Source organism: Larus michahellis, chromosome Z (assembly GCF_964199755.1).
Source record: "Larus michahellis chromosome Z, bLarMic1.1, whole genome shotgun sequence".
Classification (NCBI taxonomy): Eukaryota; Metazoa; Chordata; class Aves; order Charadriiformes; family Laridae; genus Larus; species Larus michahellis.
Window position 1 is genome coordinate 25,033,678 of NC_133930.1, and position 19,436 is coordinate 25,053,113.

The 19,436-nt window shown below is 46.5% G+C and overlaps 1 protein-coding gene across 2 annotated transcripts in view; it reads left to right on the top strand.

The window, feature by feature from the left end:
- The first annotated feature begins 2,781 nt into the window (after positions 1-2,781).
- Positions 2,782-19,436, top strand: part of SERINC5 (serine incorporator 5) — a 37,006-nt gene continuing 20,351 nt past the window's right edge. The window contains exons 1-2 of one of the 2 annotated variants that reach the window (XM_074568894.1): positions 2,782-2,954; positions 15,204-15,371. In XM_074568894.1, the coding sequence (XP_074424995.1) occupies positions 2,928-2,954; positions 15,204-15,371 (195 nt within the window). In that variant the 5' untranslated portion in view covers positions 2,782-2,927. The remainder of the gene's footprint in view (positions 2,955-15,203; positions 15,372-19,436) is intronic. The other variant, XM_074568895.1, reaches the window with a different exon arrangement.

Genomic DNA, 19,436 nt, shown 5'->3' on the forward strand with positions numbered 1-19,436 from the left:
CTTTCCTGGTGGCCTGAGCGAAGCCGATGTGCCGCAGGTGGTCACTGGTGTGTATGAAGCAAGGCTGTGTATCTTGCAGGCAGAGTTTTGTGGCCTGCCTGAAGGCAGGTGGCTGGCAGTGAGATGCTTCTGGGGCGTCAGGTTCTGCTGCTCCGCTCTGCTCACCTGCACGCCGGGCGAGGAGAGAGTCCCAGGGCACAACTGGCTGCTTACCAGGTTTTTTTTCTGGGAAGTGCCACATGGTTACAACTTCTAGCTGAGTGCTTTCCTTTGTTCCTCGCTCCCCAGCACCTGAACTGGGACCACAGTTTTAACTCCATTCCTGGGTGCTCCTTGGCTGTCTTACTTCCTACGAGGCTGCTTCTTGCCCCCATTCTGCCTGAGTCATTAAATGTCTGTAAATCTGTGTTTATAAAATTCCCTATACAAAGCAAGGCCAAAGCATCTTGCCTTTCTCTACGCGTGCTATGGATTCCCCGCCACTTGAAAGCCCTAAATCAGAATTAGCATCTCTTCAAAGAGGCAGCCTTTACCCTGACAAAAGGAACAGTCTGAGGGCAGGAATTACTGGTTGAAGATTTCTGGACAGTAAATCAGATTAGGGGAACACAACGGCCTTCTCTGCTTTCAGAATATGTATTCGGTGGGTAAACGTTGTTCTAAATGCATGGATAATTTCAGAGTGACAGTCCTTTTCATGCAGTAACATCTGCTTGTTGCTTTGCTATTAGCCTGCTTAACGCTTGCCAGAAACACAGCAGGAAAGCTCCAGCCTTTCTGGTGACGAATTTTTCACTCGAAAAGCCAAGGCGCCCATCACGGGGCTGTGGGGTGCTCTAAATCAGAGAAGGTGTGCTGAGACTCCATCCCCCGCTCCTGACTTGAGGAGTCCTCACCTGAGCCTGGGCCTTTTGCTGCGTGAGCGTGCAAAAGCAGGAGCAGGAGCGTGAGCTGCATGGGGTGCCTGAGCTGCAGTGGGGTCCTCTGGGATGCCCACAAGCTGGTGTCCTTTGCAGCTAAATCACCATCTGGCTGGCAGAATTAATCTTACAACAGTGGTAAACACCCTGTCTCTAGCTGAGTATATGCAGATGTGAGAGCACCATTAACAATAAAGCACGTCTGCTTTTTATAAACCACCCTTATGGTAACTCTGGTCTCTTTGGTCCCCAGTATAACACCAAATTGTGCAACGCCGATTCATCGTGTGATCCGCTTCCTAGGGCATCGACTTTCTGTTTGTTTGCACTCACGAGGAAAGAGGAAAGGGTTTTACGCAATACATCCTGCAATCCATACCCGTTTCCTTTTTGGTAGGTGTAGCTGCGTCACCTGCATGTATGTGCCTGTATGCAGGTCAGTAGCTTCTAGTTGCGCTCAATCCCTAAAGCTAGGGCAGTTTAAGACTAGAAATAAAGTTCCAAATAGTTATCTTAGATATTACAGTGCAAGCACACAGAGGCAACAAAACCACCAAGGTGAGGGAGCCTTTCCACCGAGACCCTCGTTTCTATGCTTGGTGGCTTTTGTCGGCAACAACAAATGTAAAAAATGGTGAAGGTATTGTTGGCTTTCACCATAATAACAAGGCTATAAATATTTGACTTACAAGGATAACTAACCTTTAGTAAGTTAGGAAACATGAGAAACCTCAAAGATAACAACTAACAGCAGCTATGAAGAAAAACATCCGAGAGAAACAAAAGAGAACTTCTCCAAAAGACCCCACAAGTGATTAACAGAAGGAAACAGATGCATAGGAGAAGGGAGTTGATGATAATCGATCCTACCAGAAGGAAACAGATGCATGAGAAAAGGGAGCTGATCCTACCAGAAGGAAACAGATGCATGGGAAAAGGGAACTGAAGATCATCGATCCTCAGAAACAATTGCCAGAAGGAAACGCACAAATAGAAAAGGGACTAATGATAATCAATCATCATAAACAATTACTCTGCCTAAAATAGTGAATACGTATGCAATATTGAATGTATGTAAGACGTGGGTGAAGTATTAGCTGCTGTGCCTCTGACTTGAGTCATGCACCCAGCGCTGTGCTTTTGCTTTTTTGACTTTGTCCCTATAATAAAATAAGTGCCATTTCTGTTTAAGGGATCTGGCTGTTTATTACAGCAAAGATACCCCATCATCACGTAGGAAGCTGAGAAATCCTCAGTGACCGCCTAGGACTACGCTTTCTTCCTGGCAACTGATGCTGGAGAAAGGATTTACGGAGCACCCGGAAAGACCCTGGCTCCTTGCAGGGCAGCGCAGCCCCAAGGCTGTCCTTTGGATGTGTGACTTCTCCATGAAGGTGCGGGCACTACGAGGGCCACGGGACACAGCAACACGGCTTGAACCCGGTTTGTATTCACCTTTTATGCCTGGTCTTTCAAGACCCTTGTTCTTACTTGTCTTAGCGAGTTTGTTCAGTTCCAGCTACTGAAAACCAGGTGCTCCATAGGGTGTATGTGCAGGCAAGCGTCCTCGGCGCGGGCCTGCGAGCGGGACAGCCCGCGGGGGGCGCTCCCCGCGGATCCACCACGCACCCCGCGGCCGCGGCTGGAACCGCCACAACAGCAGCCGCCAGCGCCCGAGGTTGTCCCCTCTCCCGGGGGCGGGGGCGGCCCTCCGCCGGGGTAGGCCGGCAGCCGAGGCCCACCGGTAGCAGCCGCGACAACCGGGCCTCGGAGCCGGTCCCCCCCCCGCCGTGCCGCCTGACGACAGCGGAAGCCGGGCGGCGGGGCAGGGCTGGGGCTGAGGGGAGGGCGTCGCGGCCGGCGGCCGGGCAGAGGCGGTGCCGGTACCGCTCCGCCCGCCGCGGGGGCGCCCGGCGCGCTGCTCTGCCCCTGCCCAGCCCAGCCCTGCCCTGCCCGCTGCCGCATGAGGGAGGCGGCGAGGGAGCCAGGCCGCGCCGCGCCGCCGGCATGTCCGCACCGTGCTGCGCCGGCCAGGTGAGGGGCTGGGGGCGGCGGCAGGTGTGCTCGGCGGGGGCCGCAAGGCCTCCCCTGCGGCCGGCCGGGCGGGGGGGATCCCCCGGGAGGCGGTGCGGGGAGCGAGGGCCCCGGGCAGCGCCCCGCGGGGGACACGGAGAGCCCGGGACGGGACGGGAGAGGGGCCGGCCGGTGGGGCCGCGTCCCTCCGCTGCACCTTCGCGTCCCGCGCCGTCAGCCCCCGGGGAACCGGGCACCCCGCCGGGGCGAATAGAGGCGTTCAAATGTGGGCAGCTCTGCGGAGGAGGAGCGGGGGGCCCGGGGGTGAAGCCCGGCACTGTACGTGTTTATCCCGGCGCTCTCGCGGAGCTCCCAGGATGAATTCCCCAATTCCCCTCGCGTTGGAAGGGGGACCGGTCGCTCTGATGGCGGTGGGATGCGGGGGAAGGCGCGGACAAGGAGAGGAGCCTTCTCGAAGACCTGCGCTGCAAGGAGCGATTGCCGCGGGGGTGACGGGTTGCTCAAAGGCGATTAGGTAATTGCCACTGGTGCCTCGTGGTGGAGAGATGGGACCCCATGGTATAAGAAGCGGGGTCGTCTTGTCTGCTCGCTGACGGCTGCCCGGCACTCCTCAGACCCTCTCACAAACCCCTTTAAAATGTGGCTTGTGGAAAAGTTCGGCAGGTGGAGGTGCCGGGGGAGGCAGCGAGAGATGAGAGCGAGCGGTGATGGAGGGCGGTGCAGGACCTGCCCCGTTCAGCATCTATGGGACGATGAATTGCTGCTCTGCATCTCACCATGGTGCGTGTGTGTTTTTGTAGTTGAATCCGTTCTGATGGATGAACGAACGCCCATGGAATTGGAGGAGCAGGATGGTTGCAAGGCCGTGTCCGGATCTCCTCCTTGGTTGCACTCAAGGGAAGGACTTCTGTGCCTACCAGTTGTCCCTCTAGCCTGGTAGTAGATTGCATCTCCCCCAGGCACTTCATTTTGTCCTTTGTTTCCCCGAATCTCTACTGCTCCAATAGAAACTCATTACTACCTGTCCTGTCTGCAACAGGCTAGCCAGTGAGCTTATTCCTGTTGGTTTGCATATTTAAACACCTCACAGCCCTTATTCTCTTGGTATTTCTTCACTGGGCACTCTGCCCACCCTCAGCACCTTATTATTGTGTGAATGTCTTGCTTTTGTGTGAACTACCTGGAAAAAATGTCAGATCTTCCCTGAAGGTTGAAATCTCAGCTTAGATTTAGTCTTCTGGCTGCAGTTCTTTCTGTCTTCCATGGTCCGGGAGGGTTACTGAGCGTGTCTCCACATGCCCATCTGCCGGGAGGTCCCCTGCGCCTCACCAGACAGCAGTAATTGCATTTGCTAATACTCACCTTAAAGCAGGGGGTCCCCCTGACTGCTGCTTCATGTGCATTTTGGCAGTGTTTGAAACAAGGTTCGGAGTAGCTCAACAAAGTGCTGTTAGTAGATGCTGTTACTGCAGTGGTTCATGGCTGTGTGCATTTTCCTTGCTTTTTTTGGTTGCTCCTGGAGAAGTAACTTAATACCAAAACGATGAAACCGTTGTGAGACTCGTGTGGTGAATGGCGTGGCTTTAGCATGACCAAACTTTGAGACATTCTTAGAGCCACTCTTCCTACCCTGTGTAGTAATATCTGACAGTCATGTGTTTTATTGACACCGATATGGCACTTTGGAGTCTGTAAATAAACTGAACTCCTTAGTGATTTTGGAGCCAAAGCAAAAGCCCTAAAGTGGATGCAGTCATAGCGCCAAAATTATGCAATACCCGGGGGATATGTATTCTGCTGGCTGAAGCACTATTTTTGATGTAAGGCTTATCTGTGCTAAATACGGCATATTGCTAGAGTTATACCAGCGAACTTAGTGTGGCTAAGCCTTTTATAGGCTAAGATGATAAATGGCATAAAAAATGTCTCAATAGCACGCAGTGTAACTTTTTTAAAAGGAAGTATGGTCTTTGCCTTCATGACTTGATTTACTCCAACCCTGATGAGAGGATGTTTGTTTAACATAATTAATACACAAGAAAAACAAAAGGAATACAAGTTCTTCTTTCTCTCTCAACCCAACTTCCTCAGGCATTTTATGGGTACTGTTAATCAAGCTGGAAAACTGAGAAGGAATTCAGCCTCTCCTTAAATGTTCCCCTGAAGATGAAGTTAACCCTGCCTCCAAAAACAGAGATGATGTGCTTGAGGAAAGATGAAACTTTATGCGAGTCCTCAAAAACAGCAGGGATGTTGGGTCCCTCCTTTTTCCCTAAAATATACTAGTTTAACAGGTTTGGTATCCCACGGGGTGGTTTGGTTGTTTTTTTTTGTATGAAGTATTTTTGCCCTGTGTATATATCTTACATCTGCCTCTGTTTCTGTGGATCCCCTTTCCTAGAACTGACTGAGAACTTTGGTATTGTCCTTCTGAGCTCTGAAAGCACAATTATTGTGCATGGATGTATGTACCAGGTATCAAAATTTTGTTGTGAGTTAACATCACTTGACTATCCATTTTTTCTCCATTCCTGATGCAGGCAAATCTTCCTGGTGTGGAGTGGACGATGAGTGATCAATACTTCTGGTCAAACAGTGCTAAACATCTAGTTTATGGTGCTTGTCAGAATAAATGCATTCAGGTTTCACAGCCTACATTCTTGTTGTTAAAGGATACAGCGGCAAGCTGCCAAACTTCAGTGTACTTTGGTTATACTGATTTTACACTTCAAAATTATTTAAAATAATCTTAATTGACATTACTGTGTGACTCGTATCCTTGCCAAGTAGACCCTGGGAACTTGCTTTCAAGGAATCTGGCCATTTATAAACTTTAATTTCTGCAGTGGTTTTTATCAGGCAACGTACAGCCTTGTGTTGAAGAGAATCGTGATTTTTATGTTTCTGAGCTGTAATAAGCTTGCTAAATGTTTCTTCTTTTCCTAGTGTTTCATTGGTAGACCTATTTTGAGAATGCAGTGAGAATACACTTTGGCTTGGGCCTCCACAATGCTTTTGATTACATAAAAACATCTGCTTAAATTGACAGGAAACAGGATTTTACATTTGGCTTTTCTTCAGTAGTTATTCTCAAGAGAATAAAGTTGAGATCATGGTTAAGAAAAGCAGCTGTTGCGGAAAATCTTTATTACAATGAATATGTTTTTTCCAGAGTTAAATAAATGTAATTTAGATAGTTAACATTCATTTTTGGGGGGCAGTATGTTGTAGCTTGGTTGTTCAAAAAGATGGATTTTTCAATTAGAACTGGTTGTTATTAAAGCTTATAAAGCTATTTTTGTAGGTCTGTTAAATCTTGAGTGCTTTCTCTAATACTGTTCTGCGCTTAGAAATCATACGATGTAGTAAATGCTGTAAGACGTGCCGCAAGTTAGAGCAGTATCCAATTTTCATTTTATACCCAGACCTCCAATTCTGAGGGATTAAAAAAAAAAAATTTATTTATAAGATTGTCCTCAGCCAATGACTTCTGGGGCTTGTAGCTTTTGGATCAAGGGAAGGAAGCCCCCCAAGTGCTCTGGAGCTGCCTGCCTCCCTGGCACTGCCTGCTGTCCTCGTGGTCTCCTCTCTTCATTACATGGTGAAAAGGGTGGCTCTGTCATCCTCGCCCAGATTTGTGTCCTCCGAGGGCAGTGGGGCAGTGCTGGGGCATGTGTGTGGTGTGATGTGCCACAGTGCTATGGGACGGTGCCGGCAGCGCTCCTGGGTCCCGCTCCACGTGCTACTCCCCAAGAGACGTCTCTCCTTCTGCAAATGGTCTTCCTGGTGAGAGGGGTTTGGTTTATTGTGTTTAACCTGAGCTGGTCAGTTAAAAAAAAGAGAAATTTGGCGGTGGATCTTACCCCTTCTCACAGCTGCCTTTCCATGCCCCCCCAACCCCCTTTATCATGACTGAAGATGAAACTAGCCGCCTGAGGTTAGGAAAAACAGACTGGGGAAGGACTTTTTCCCCTCTTGGCAGAAATATGGAATTTTTGTTTTAAACAAATGGTTGCCTGAACAACTGAATTAGCAAAGCCACATTTTCTGCAGCTTTGTTCATTGAGGTTGGTATCTTATGTTGATTCCCTTTCTAATAAATACTGAACTTGTGTTGCAGCCTTTTCCTTGCTCAGGGTTGAGATATCATTTTTCTGTTCTAAACCTTTTGCCTGTTTTCAAGGATGTTGTAGCAACATAGTATTTTTGAGGCCCCCATCTGCCTGCCATAGCTGGATAAAATTTGCTGCTGGATTCAGGAATGATTAGAAAGGGAGGGAAAACGACCAAAAGACAGTGAGATCCTGCAAGTATTGTATCATTTTACTTTTGCATTGCAGGGTTGGAATCCTTTTCCTGGCACTGCGTAAGAGGCAGAAGATACTCTTTCTCATTCCAGGCAGAAGAGAGTCTTTCTCGTTCCTGCTTAATTTCCCATTGCTGCCTGATTTTTGTTTTAGCCTTTTCTTCTCACATCCCACAAGTTCGTTGCATTGTGGGTTTAAAGAAACAGCTTAAATACTGATGGCTCTACAGCTGTGAGGGGAGTATAAGAGCAGTGCCTTTGCTTTTAAGGGCAAGGGGATACTCATCTGGAGAAGAATATAAATCTGACTGCTGCTTTTATTTTAATTCCTGCAAGTATAGGTATTCCAGGGTGGTTTTTCCATTACTGAGCCTTTCATTACAATGAACGCAGTTGCGGGTGCAAGAAGTGCTTGTTTCAGGGGAACAGCTGAATGAAAGCCTGAGCTATGACTACAGCAGAAGCTGATGGTCTCATCCAGAGCTGGCAATTGCTGGCATCCCAAACACATGCTGAGGCTGGATGGTGGTCTCGGCTGAGCCATGTGAAGATGCTTGGACCTGAGGTTGCTTCCAAGGTCCTTCTGATACCCAAGTTAATGGCACTTCCATTTCTTTCTCAACTGTGCGGGGCTCTAATATGTTTTGACATGTTAAATGGCTGGCCTCCTAGATTTTTAGGCTGTGATTGACCATTCTGCCAACTGAATTTTGACCTGCTGCATTGTTCAGGTCACCCAAGAGAGCATTTGCATGTGCTAAAGCATGAGGCTGCCAGAGCTGCGGGAACTGTAGCATTTACCTACGACAGCAGCTGTGGGAAGGTTTCTCTGTGTTTGTTTTGAAGGGAGTGAGTCCTGACACACCCATCACTTCAGTTAGTGATAACTATGTTGGAACTGATGTTTGCAGTTCAGCAGTTGGAACTTCCAGCAATTAGAGAAGGTGTATGCAAGAGATGTCAAGGAATAGTTAATGTTTGGTGCAAATTTATTGGCTTTTGTCACCTTGTACAAAGTGTTAATGTCTTTTTACCTGTGCCTTAAAGTCTGCTTATAGTCAGTATCAGAAGTACCTTTTAAAGACACAACATCTTTGTGGAACAGCTCAGAGCTGTCACATTATTCAAAAGTGAAGCAGCTGTTGCAGCTACATGCTTTTAAGTCAATACATACAGAAATTTCACTTCAACTGCTTTTTTACTCCTGTGGTGTATGGACTTAGGCAGTTACTGCCCTGCACTGTGTTCTTGGTTCTCCCTGTCCCAGGCAAGGCACCATGTTGCATCCGTGTGTGCTGTTCTGCCTCTAGAGTGCTGGTCCCCACCATCAGAGCTAACCTGGAGAAAATCTACTTGCTGTGTGAAGTGATGGCCTCAAATTGACAAACTTTGCCATTGCTGGCTTGTCTTTCATCTTCCAGGTGCTCTGTTAGTAGCTCCTCCACTTTGAAAGGCAGAGAAGTAGCTGCAGCATGAGCTGGAAGAACCTGCAGATAAGAAAACCATGAAATATGAAATTACAGGAAAGGACAGTTGAACCTGTGATCCAGCGGAAGTTGCCCTCAGTGAAGATCATCAAGGGATCAATGCAAAGGAGCTTCAGGATCAGGTCACTGATGAAAAGAGTGGCCTGTTTTCATCAGTGGCTCGAGGGGACATTTAAAATTGCTCCCAAAAGCACACAGGCATGATGGAAGGACTGGTGGAGCAGGGGGTACTATTGAGGGTGGCGTGACCCCATTGCAAATAAAATACACTTATTTTTTTAAGCACAGGCAGCTGTCTGGTTGTATGGGTAAGGTGCATGGAGGGCAGGTTGCTCCCACAGCATAGGGTGCTGTGGGGCAGGGTCTCACCTTCTCTTCATCCGCCCATGGGGGAGAGGAGCAGGGTGACCTGCTGGGCTGATGATGCTGTGGTGTTGTAGGAGGGGCTGGGGAAATTTGAGGGAGTGCAGGAAAAAAAACCAAACAGCTTAGGTTGCTGCGAGGAAAAGTCTTAAAGCGTTCAAATGAGTCTGAGGATAAAGGGTTTGGGTTCCTCCTTTGATGAGCAGGAAGAAAAGACCAGGTAATTAAAAGTCTGTCTCAACTAGTGAAGAAAGCCTCACCAATAGCCTGGAAACTGTAGCAGACAAATTAGAAGTGGGGTGGTTTTTTGCTGTTTTTAATGATAGATGTAAGTAGCCAGAGAGACAGACAGCCCAGCTCATGCTGCTGTCAAGTCCAGATGGTCTAGCCACTGGAAAATCACTATGCTACTGGGGAGCTGGGTGGTGAGATACACTGCGAGGCTCAGGTCAGATGAAAAAAAATTGTCTTGATTTTTCCAAAATCATCAGGAGAAGAGCAGCTGGGCAGTCTGTAATTTAGACATTTTGCGGTGACATTTTTTAATGCTGAGCTGAGTCACCACATAGTAACGTTTGAGCACGGAGATGGAAACTCATCATCCTCGGTTCAGCTTAACTTCAGCTCTGCTGGCGCCTGGCAGCGGCTCTCCCTTGTTTCAGCTCTCGGCGTAGTTGTCCCAAATGCTGCTCTTCTCACCTCAGTTTTGACCTGCTTGGTGCTGGAAGGCAGTTCTGCCCCGTGGGGCAGGGCACAAGCCTATGGCTTTGGAAACTCAGTTCAGGGCAGGAAAGCTTCACTGGAAAGTGGCATTCAAGGCAGCGTCTGGGCTGGCCTGTCTTTTCTCTGAAGTCGGTTTTAATTTTGCACAGTTTGCAGTGTGAGGTGTGCTCCCAAAAATAGGTCGTCGGTTGATTAACTGGTGTGCTGGTCACAAAACCTCTTGGCTTAAGCCGTGCGGTGAGTGAATATTACAGAAGCAGCAGTGGAAAGCCAGTTAAGTCAGAGAAAGGACAAAATAAAGCCTCTTTGGTGAATTTAATTACTTCACAGGGACAAACCACTGTGTAATCATGTGGCCAGTTGAAGAAAACTTTGTAAAATGCATAACAGCAGGGGTTTTCAATAATAGTCTGAGCCCAGCTCCTAACACTTGGGACACCTGGCATCAGGCATCTCTAGTTTTCATGAACCAGTGCACTAACGAAATGGTTGGCTTGCTGGAGGCTCTCTCCTGAATCTAAAAGTCTGATGGCAGGTGCGTAGCTGCTTCAGGGTGTTATTTGTGCAGGGCTGGCTGCTTTGCTCTTCCAGCCTGCTTGGATGCTGTGTGTAGCTGTGAGCGTAGATGCTGGGGTGTGTTTTTGACCAATGTTGCTGTTAACAGCTCGATGACCGCATTATGTGCGAATCTTACGGCCCAGATAATGCTGGTAGTCGAGTAATCAAGCAGTGCATGAAAAACTAAGCCTCTGTAGGCCCCTGTGAAAAGAAGCTTCAGCAAGGCACATTCCTGTGCTCCGCGGACAGGCCGTAAGGCATGCGGTCTCCTCACCACACTGGCTGGGTGGCCAGTTGGGAGGGAAGAGATGAAACACTTAAGTCTGTGTTTCATTTAAGTATACACTTTTTTTTTTTTAATGTGCTCTTCTTTCCTTTGATTTTTACCATTTCTGCCAAAGTCTCCCAAAAGGAAGAGTGCTTTGTTGTGATAAGCTTGATACTTCCCTATGGTTTGTATATTTTAAAAATACCATACGCTATTTTGGGCAGTGATTCTGAAACTCCTCACTTGGTTTTAATGGCTACGCCAAATATTTTCTACAACCTTTGAGATTTTTTTGGAAACGTCTTTGGAAAATACCTTCTAAAAGTGTAACTGTTGTACAATAGCATTGACTGCCTCTCAGTCTGTCTTGTATATAAACGGTTACGTGTGTGCTTAACATTACCGTCATACCTCATTCCACTGATTTATCAGATTGGATCGCAGCTTGCAAAAATCAAGACTTGAGTGTGTGGCAGATGTTAAGTGTATGTTGGTGGAGTATTCATTGTCGGGAGCTGATAGGATGTGTGCACGTTGGTAAACCTGCTTTTACCTTGTCCTGTTAACCTGTCTAACCCTTGTTAACCACAGGTACTCCCCAGCCTGGTGTGAGATAGGAGTGTGCAAATATGCCCAGGCCTGCCTGTACTCAAAAAAGTGATTTGCACGGACTAGGGCTGTTATATAGCCTGCTTGCTTCTGCCCCTCACGGCGTGGATGTAAAAATTATTGTTCCCCTGCATTGACAGGACCCTACTGCACTCAAGTCAAAAGAGCTGGTAGGAAAAAGCCACTGAAATGTCTGCTCAGACATGAGGTCAAACCATGCGGGACTGCTGCGAGGCATTCCCCTCTGCTCTCACTTGAAAGGGTAAAACTGTTTGTGCCATTGCGTGATAAATCATTAGCCAAGAAGGACTGATACATAATTTTTTAATTTTTTTTTCTTATCCAGTAGGTTGCTTTGTTTGGTCAGTCTCACAGCAGAAACAACTGCCAGGGCTACTGAGGATTGGTGCCAGGGTAGGAGTGAGCGAGGGGCTGACCGAGGAGAAAGGCTGGGGGGAGCCAGTGGCTGTTAAGCCAGCCTGGCTACCAGGGGAGGTGTCTGTGAAACTGCGCTTTGCGTATTTTTTTAACAGAGAAACTTCCCACACAGCTTTCCACAGCTGCTGCTGTGAAGGCCGTCAAGTCAGCCATCACCCAGGCAGGACAAATTGTGGGGCAGTCTGTTTTCAGGTGCGGTAGGTTGTCAAGTTTCAGGATCTTAGTGCTGGCACTGCACCCTTTTTGGGGTTTGAAAGAGTGTGACTGAGCAAAGCTGGTGGCCGGTTGACGTTGTGGAGGCCTGGTGTTGCCGGGGCTTAGTGTAAGGCTGATGGCAAGTATTTGTGGAAAGCATAAATATTTCTGTAGTGTTTGTAATTGTTGTCAGACTGCGGTGTTCACCCAGTGAGGACATGTAGAGCTAGAGGAGGAGCTGGGGGGGGCTGTACTCGCTGCCTGACTTGTAGGGGCCTGTGGATGAGAGAGACTTGAGACCAGAATCTGCTGCTGCGTGACAGGCTTCTGCCAGAGCAGCCTGTTTTGGGTTTTGGGTGTTGTGGGTTCTTGGGGACCCGAGACTAGGAAGGGTCACAGAACTTGGAAGGAACTCTGCAGGTACAGAGCAGGGTTTTCAAAGCCATCACAGAACTTGGGTTGTCTCTGTCCTGAAAACCACACAGCACCTTCCTTCTGCAGAACCCCTCCTTTGGAGGAGCTTTTGTTTAATGATAAGCTAAATCTGTTAAAGATTTATGACCTTAACTCACTTTGTTCCACAGCCCGTTTTTTTTTTTTAACACGGGAAGAATTTGTTACGGGCTTGCACTTGGGTGCCCACCAGTGGGTCCCGAGCCCCTGGGCAGAGCCTTGCTGCAGTCAAAAGGCAGCAACGAGGCGAGATGGGCCATGGTCATGGTCAAGCATGTGGCATCACAGGGACTGCGTAGTTTAGCTGCACATCGACCACAACCTATTGACAGAGAACTGGTTGTAGAGATGGGCTTTGAAGTCTGTCAGTGAAAGATAATATCTTTGAAACCTCTCGGGTCAGTAGGTTGCGGCCAGCGTCTTACTCGTTGGGACAGAGACTGGTTTCATTTATTTTTGGATTACACCTATTTCACTGCGGCCCACTCTAGAATGTAGTTAGTCATAAAAAGAATTTAAAAAAAAAAAACCAAACACCAAATTTGGGACTGTGGCTGAATAACCTAATCAACTTTCTATGGTGTCCACAGCTATTCAGAGTGCTTAAAGGAGTGCATCTGAAATAAGATGGTGACACTGGTATTTTTCACAAATATTGCCCATTTCTTTGGTATGTGCTCAGTATTAGAAACTATCATTAAAATATCTCTAAGTAATGGGGAACAATGCATAAATGAGTTGTATATTCTATTTAAGGATTTGTTGCTTTAAATAGCAGCTCCAGGGACCCAGGACTGGAATAGCAGACACGTTGCTGGACGGAGATGAGGTTTCACTGGCAGAACTCTCTAGCACCTGGCTTAGGAAGATGTTGTTCCCCTTAAAAACGCCAAAGCTGCATACCTCTTTATTGCTGTACTATAGTTTTTAATGTTATGGTGAGCATGGCCAGCAGTTGAAGTTCATCATGGATATTTTGGATCTGGCTGACACAGATGGAAAAGACCCTTAGTCTTTCTCCTTTCATTTTTTTTTCCATAATTCTGAAGTGGAGGGATTATACTTTTCCGGTATGTTTTTGTTTTGAAATGTTGTTATTCCATTTGTTTGCTGAATCAGTAACTTGCCATAGCTCCCTTATTTCTTGGACTTGTTGTTGATGCTGTAAAAGTTAACTCAGTTTCACCACATATAAAAAATAAAATTGCCATTCAGTCACCACTGCCTTCTATTTTGAAAGTATACTTGCATGATGTGTTTATGCACGTAGTATTCTTAATTTCCAGCTCTGGTGCCAACATGAGCCCATTCTGTTTATTTCCCACAGTGGGAGCTTTGTGTGTTTTGGGGAGGATTTCTGTTCTGCAGCAGCAGCAGTTTTAGCAGCTGCGTGCTTTGAGGCCCCCGTCTCCTCTGGGGTAAGATCCAGCGGTGAACTCAGAGAAGGGCAGAGTGGGAGCCAGGTTGGACTGTCCCTGTTCTGTGCCTTCTGCAAACTGAAGAGCCATCATGGAGCAAGGCAAGGTGACTTTCAGCCCCTTTCTGTGGGGCTGAAGGCAGGAAGCCTGCGCTTGGGTGTTGCAGCAGATGGTCATGGCAAGGAAGTGATAAGCTGGGAGTCTTTTCAAGACACTTCTTCAAAAGGATTTGGGGTCTTTGATCGACCAGTCTGGTTTTGAGACTCTGTGGAGTTATATCAGATGTGTGTGTCTGCAAACACACACATGACAGTCATTGATGCTGGAGGAGAAGGTGTCCTGGGAGGAAAATGGCACATGGTGGTTTAGCGCCTGAAGGCACGTAGTGAAGTTTGCCTGGATGACTCAAATGTGGCACTTGTGCATTTTGAATCCCTTGGTAAGGGCTAAGAAAAGCCATCCGTCTTGTATAACTGCTTGCTAGAAAGGGGGGTGTGTGTCCTCTGAGCATCCCTGCAGCCCCTCCGAAGGCTGAGGAAACACCAGGAAAAAGCAGCCTCGGTGTGCTCAAGCCCCTGTTTTGCCAGTGCATCACCCCTGTGCTACACACTAGCCGCAGGGAGACCCTCAAAACTGGGAGTGCTTAGGGGTGAGGTTGCTCTGAATCAGCAGCAACGAGACCTGGAAGAGAGGTTCCCTGCTCCTGGCCACCTGCTGATATCCAAAAATCCCTCCTGTGGTCACGGCTGCTGGGTTAAGCGTGGTATCCATATGAAGCTGCTGCCTATTGCAAGGAAGGCCCTGGCCAAGGAGCTTATGTATAAAAATAAGGCTTGTATTTCTATTTTTATATATGACTTCTCTAAAAGCAGAAGTCAGGGAAGGTGAATCCAGCTTCTTTGAAAGTTAATGATACTGTTGACAGCAAGGAAATAATGAGCATCAAGCTGGATCCCTTTCAGGGTTTATTCAGTACCTTTTTCACTGTTGAATGAGACAATTATGTACTTTTTGCTATGCTGCTTGGTTTTTGTCTTGGTGGACTCAGTTGCAGGTAGAAAAGAACTAAAAGAGCGTCTTGCAGGAAATAGAGCCTCACCATTGTAGTGCCTGTTCTGCTGGGTGAAACATGTCAGGACCGCGAGCTGCACAGACCTAGCAAAGAGCAGGATTAAGTAATTGGGAGCAGTTCCTCCTCATCCTCTTCACTCTCATCCTTAGCGTGTGGGAAGCTAGAAACTGATGTGCTTAAACCTAGTGACTTTTGATAAACAAGACAGTCTGCTTCCACTTAAGTGCTGCTCAGCTGGGAGGAGAGGACTTAGGAAATTCTGGAGTTTTACAGGAAGTCTCCCAGCTTCCCTGTCTGACTTTTGCAATAGAGCAAAAGGCAATGATGGAATGACTTGTGTTTTTTGTCTTACTTTCCAGTTGGCCTGCTGCTGTGGTACTGCTGCTTGTTTCTTGTGCTGCAAATGCTGCCCCAAGATAAAACAGTCAACCAGCACCCGCTTCATGTATGCGCTTTACTTCATCCTGGTGACTATCATCTGTTGTATCATGATGTCAACAACAGTAGCTAACGAAATGAAAACGCACGTAAGTAAGACAGCTGAACACACCGCTGCGCCTGGAAGGAAAGGGGGCTCCTTCCACAGCTCTTCATGTACACGGGCGGTCAGTTCCCTCCACCCATCTACTTCCAAACCCAGATGGGATGATTTTCCTTGCTCAGCCTCTTCCTGTCGGTTGCTTACCCGTCGGGTGTGTTTCACAACAGGAAGAGTTGAGGGTCACAGGACTAGCAGCCTTCCTCCTCTTTCATCGTGCAGAAACGCACTGCAGCGAACCCATCCCAGGTTTGCTGCACGGGTAATGTCACTAGAGGCGTGTTAGGGAATGTGTTAGTGTTTTCTACTGTAATGTGTTAGGGAAGACGTTACAGTAGAAAAATGGGTTCAGTCTAACGTTGGGTTCATCTCTGGCAACTTGTTTAGTAGCAGAAGCAGCGAATTAGAAAACAACTCCTCAAGTGTTGCATTTATAATTTTAATTCTGTGTTCTTGGTGTTGTGTGACAGACTACTGCAGTGCCCTTTGCTGCAGATCCTTTACAAGGAGTTTTCTTCAGTGTGTGTTGAGTCATCCTGTTCACATGGTCTCTAACCACAGCAAATATTGTTCATCTCTAATTGTCTTTTTAATTAAAAAGCTTCAAAAGCATGAGAGGAGCTGTGGCTAAAACTAGATTTTAAAACTGAAGTTTCTTTCAGAGTCTTAATATAACTTTCCTAAGCTAAATGCTTACCAGCCTGCTTGCAGTTACACACTAGACCCGTTGTACCACATCTTTGGTTTGATTTCTTAAGCCACCCAAGTTGCTCTCAGTAGCACAGATCCTCTCTCTTGCCCCTTCTACAAGAAGAGAAGTCTGTTTCTAAGTAGAGGGAACAATGGCTGGATTGCGCAATTCTTAAATATTTAGTTTCTGCATCAAACTCTGCATCAGGCCAGCTTCGAGCTTCTGAATGTGCTTGCCCTGGAGGTTCAGAAGGCTTGCCTTGCTGCGGGCATCTAGCTGTTTTGTGTTATCCTCCCAAGAGGGAGTGCGCTGGGTGCACAGTTAAGGCTGTTTCCCCACTTAACCAGTTGCTGGTCAAGTTGATGCCCTGCTTACCTTCTGCGCTTGACTTTCAATTGTCTGTGAAACACTTTCCCCCACAGCATCCTGGATCCAGAAGCTGGTGGTAACACCCTGTGCCGGCAACTCAGATGAACCAGCGGGCTTACGGTGGGGCTAGTTTGAGGGTTTCTGCGCTCTGCTGCCAGTGACGTTTCTTTTTTCCCATTGTGCCTTCTTTGTGTGTTCTGTCCTAACTTTCTTTCATTTAATAGCACTTTGCTTGAGTTATCCTAGTGCCACCTTCTTACCCCCGGCCACCAGAAGTTGCTGGCAGCCCTGTAAGAGCATCCAGTATGGACAGGGTGCTTGCCTGTGAGCTGCAACTTAAAAACTGTTCAACATGTGTGTGCTGAAATTGCTTGCCAGGAATTACTTTGACTTACTAGATGCTTAGCTTGGCAATAAAGTTGAATAACCCAAGGAACTCAAGTGTGGGAGACAAATTACGAGCTCATATCCAAATTTCACAAAGTCATTTTCCATCAGTAGTGTGGTTTTAATGCAACTTGTATCCCTAACAAAAAATACTCGTTCTTTATCCAACAGAAAAGTGATTCAAGAAGCCTTCAACAACATGCTTTTCAGTATTGCCAAATTTCTTTTCCAGTTCATAGTCTTGAAAGCTCAGTGTGGGAAGAAATGGCACAAAGAGTAGCTGTTAGCGTGAAGTGGAAAGATAATCACCCTCTTAATTTAGAGCATTTGATGTCTTTGAATGGGAAATGGACCATCTGAAAGTAGGCTTTCTTTGTCTGCTCTCTAATTTAATAATTATGTTCGGGGCTGTTAAATGTTCAAAGATTCCTGAAGTTAATTCAGCCCAGTTGCAGTAGAGTGCACCTTCAAAATATTTGTTCAGACTTACCAGTCTCAGCTTCCCAATGACGAACTGTGTTCTGAAAGTGCTGGGCACTTACTGATTCCTTGGCTTTTGGCTGGATCGTGGAGCACTCCTAGCTCCTGAAGCAGACTGTAAGCAAACACTTTGCATAATGCTTCTAGGACTTCACCCTCTCTTTCTGGAGAGAAGAGAGAAATTTAATTTATTTTAATTAGAATTTTTTAATGTTTATATTATAATAAAAAATTAAAATTTAAAATTTTAGTGCAGTCCTTTATGGAGCCATAATCCTGGCAGGGAACTGTGTATCTGGTTTACCAGGTTAGAGAACAAAAACTTATGCTGATGTTCCCTGAAAGGAATCTATCCCTTGTCAGTGAGAGGCTTTTTTTTGTTGATTGGCTATAAATTCCCAAGTCTAAAGTAGTTCTAAAAGTATTTATTGTAGCGCTTGGTCCTCTGGCATTATTTTGAGAGGAGGCAACAGCAAATGTACATCTCTTATGGACACCTTAAACAGAAACTTTAAAAAGTTTGTATCTGTTTTGCAGTTTTTATCTACCCCCATAGTCATACATTCTGTCTATTAAAACATGTTCAGGACAGTTTTTCAGTTCCTGAGGTGCAGACTCTGTGGGTGCCAGCCCAGAGCTGAGGACCTGCTCTGTGCCCTGCAACATGTCTGGAAAAATGAGGCACTGTCCCAGGGAGCTCAACTTCCACATCCTCACCAAAGCTGGCAGGTAGATGAAACCATGTGTTAGTGGAAGGACACCATACCTGTGGAGCATTTGGTTTCAAAACCTTGGTTCCTAATCTAAACAGCAGCATTTTGAGAATATCATATGTTGTGCTGAGCCTTAAGAATTGAACAGTGTCTTTCACGGGGAGGGGGGTTTGCTGTTGTTTTCACTCTTCTTCCCCGTCTCCTGAGCTGTTCCTGCACCCACAGGATGTCAAGAGAGAGAGAGACCCAAAGGGTTAAATTCTAAAAAATGTGCAAAGAAACCAAGGCGTTTGTGTTTGATCTCTGGGGAAGAAGCAAGAGGCAGTGGAGGGTGGGTAGGGAAGGAGCGGACAGTTTTGACCAGGAAAATATTTTGACTAGTAGCATGTAGAATAGATTTCAGAGCAGCAAGGTTGTGTATCAAGGCAAAAGATGGGGTAGAGCATACATCAAGGCATGAGGGCTTCGGTGATAGGGACAGAAAGACAGAAAAGACCAATATGCAGTTACACAAAATGGTTTAGAGACTTGATGCTGTTGCAAAAATAAGCAAAGCAGGACCCAACTTGAAGACGTGCTTTTATGCCTTCATCCAGTTTTTTTTTCTGTTATTCTGGTTTTTTTGAGAAACTGGTACAACTTTACTCACAAACGTTCTATTGAGGCAAACCCTTGCATTTCACAGGCTTTCAAAGGATAATTGAGAGAAGAAAAGGGAAATAATTTTTTTTTGTCTGTTGAAATAATGTTTCGATTTATATTTTTAATTATATTTTTAATGCTAAAGCTGTTTCAAAACTAGTGGTTTCACCCTGAAAATATCCATGTCCTACTTAAGTAATGAAAGGAAAAATAAGAAAGATGTTTTCAGGAAAACAACCACCAGTAAAAACCAGTTCAGTTGTGTGAAAGCATTTCAGTTCTACACGGTTCCATGTTCTGGCAGAGCATGCTTTCAGGCTCGTTTCCCCAGCTAGGTTTATATTTTGGCCCTGAACTGCATTATATTATGTTAAAACCCAAATTTGCTACCAAAAGTGAGGTTTTTAAGTGCAGATGCCCATTGCCTATTTCTAATGAGAATTTAGCCATAGATGCAAGATGGCGTCTGTTTTAGTCTGATTGTTTTTTGGTTTTCTATTCCATTTCTCAACTGCTCAAGACAGGCGGTTTTACCTGGGTTTTGTGCCCTTGTCTTCCCATCTACACAGATTTTCTTTCATACTTCCTCCATTTCCGTAACAAAGTCCGTATGCCACATTCTCCCACTGTTGGATGAGGAGATCCAGATGAAAGCAGTCTCCTTCGGGCTCTTCAGGCCCATTTCTACACGCGTCTTCCTTCCTGTTCCCCCTCTGACGCTATTTCCCATGCTCCTGCATTCACACGTTCGGGTGCAGGCAGACCCAAGCTC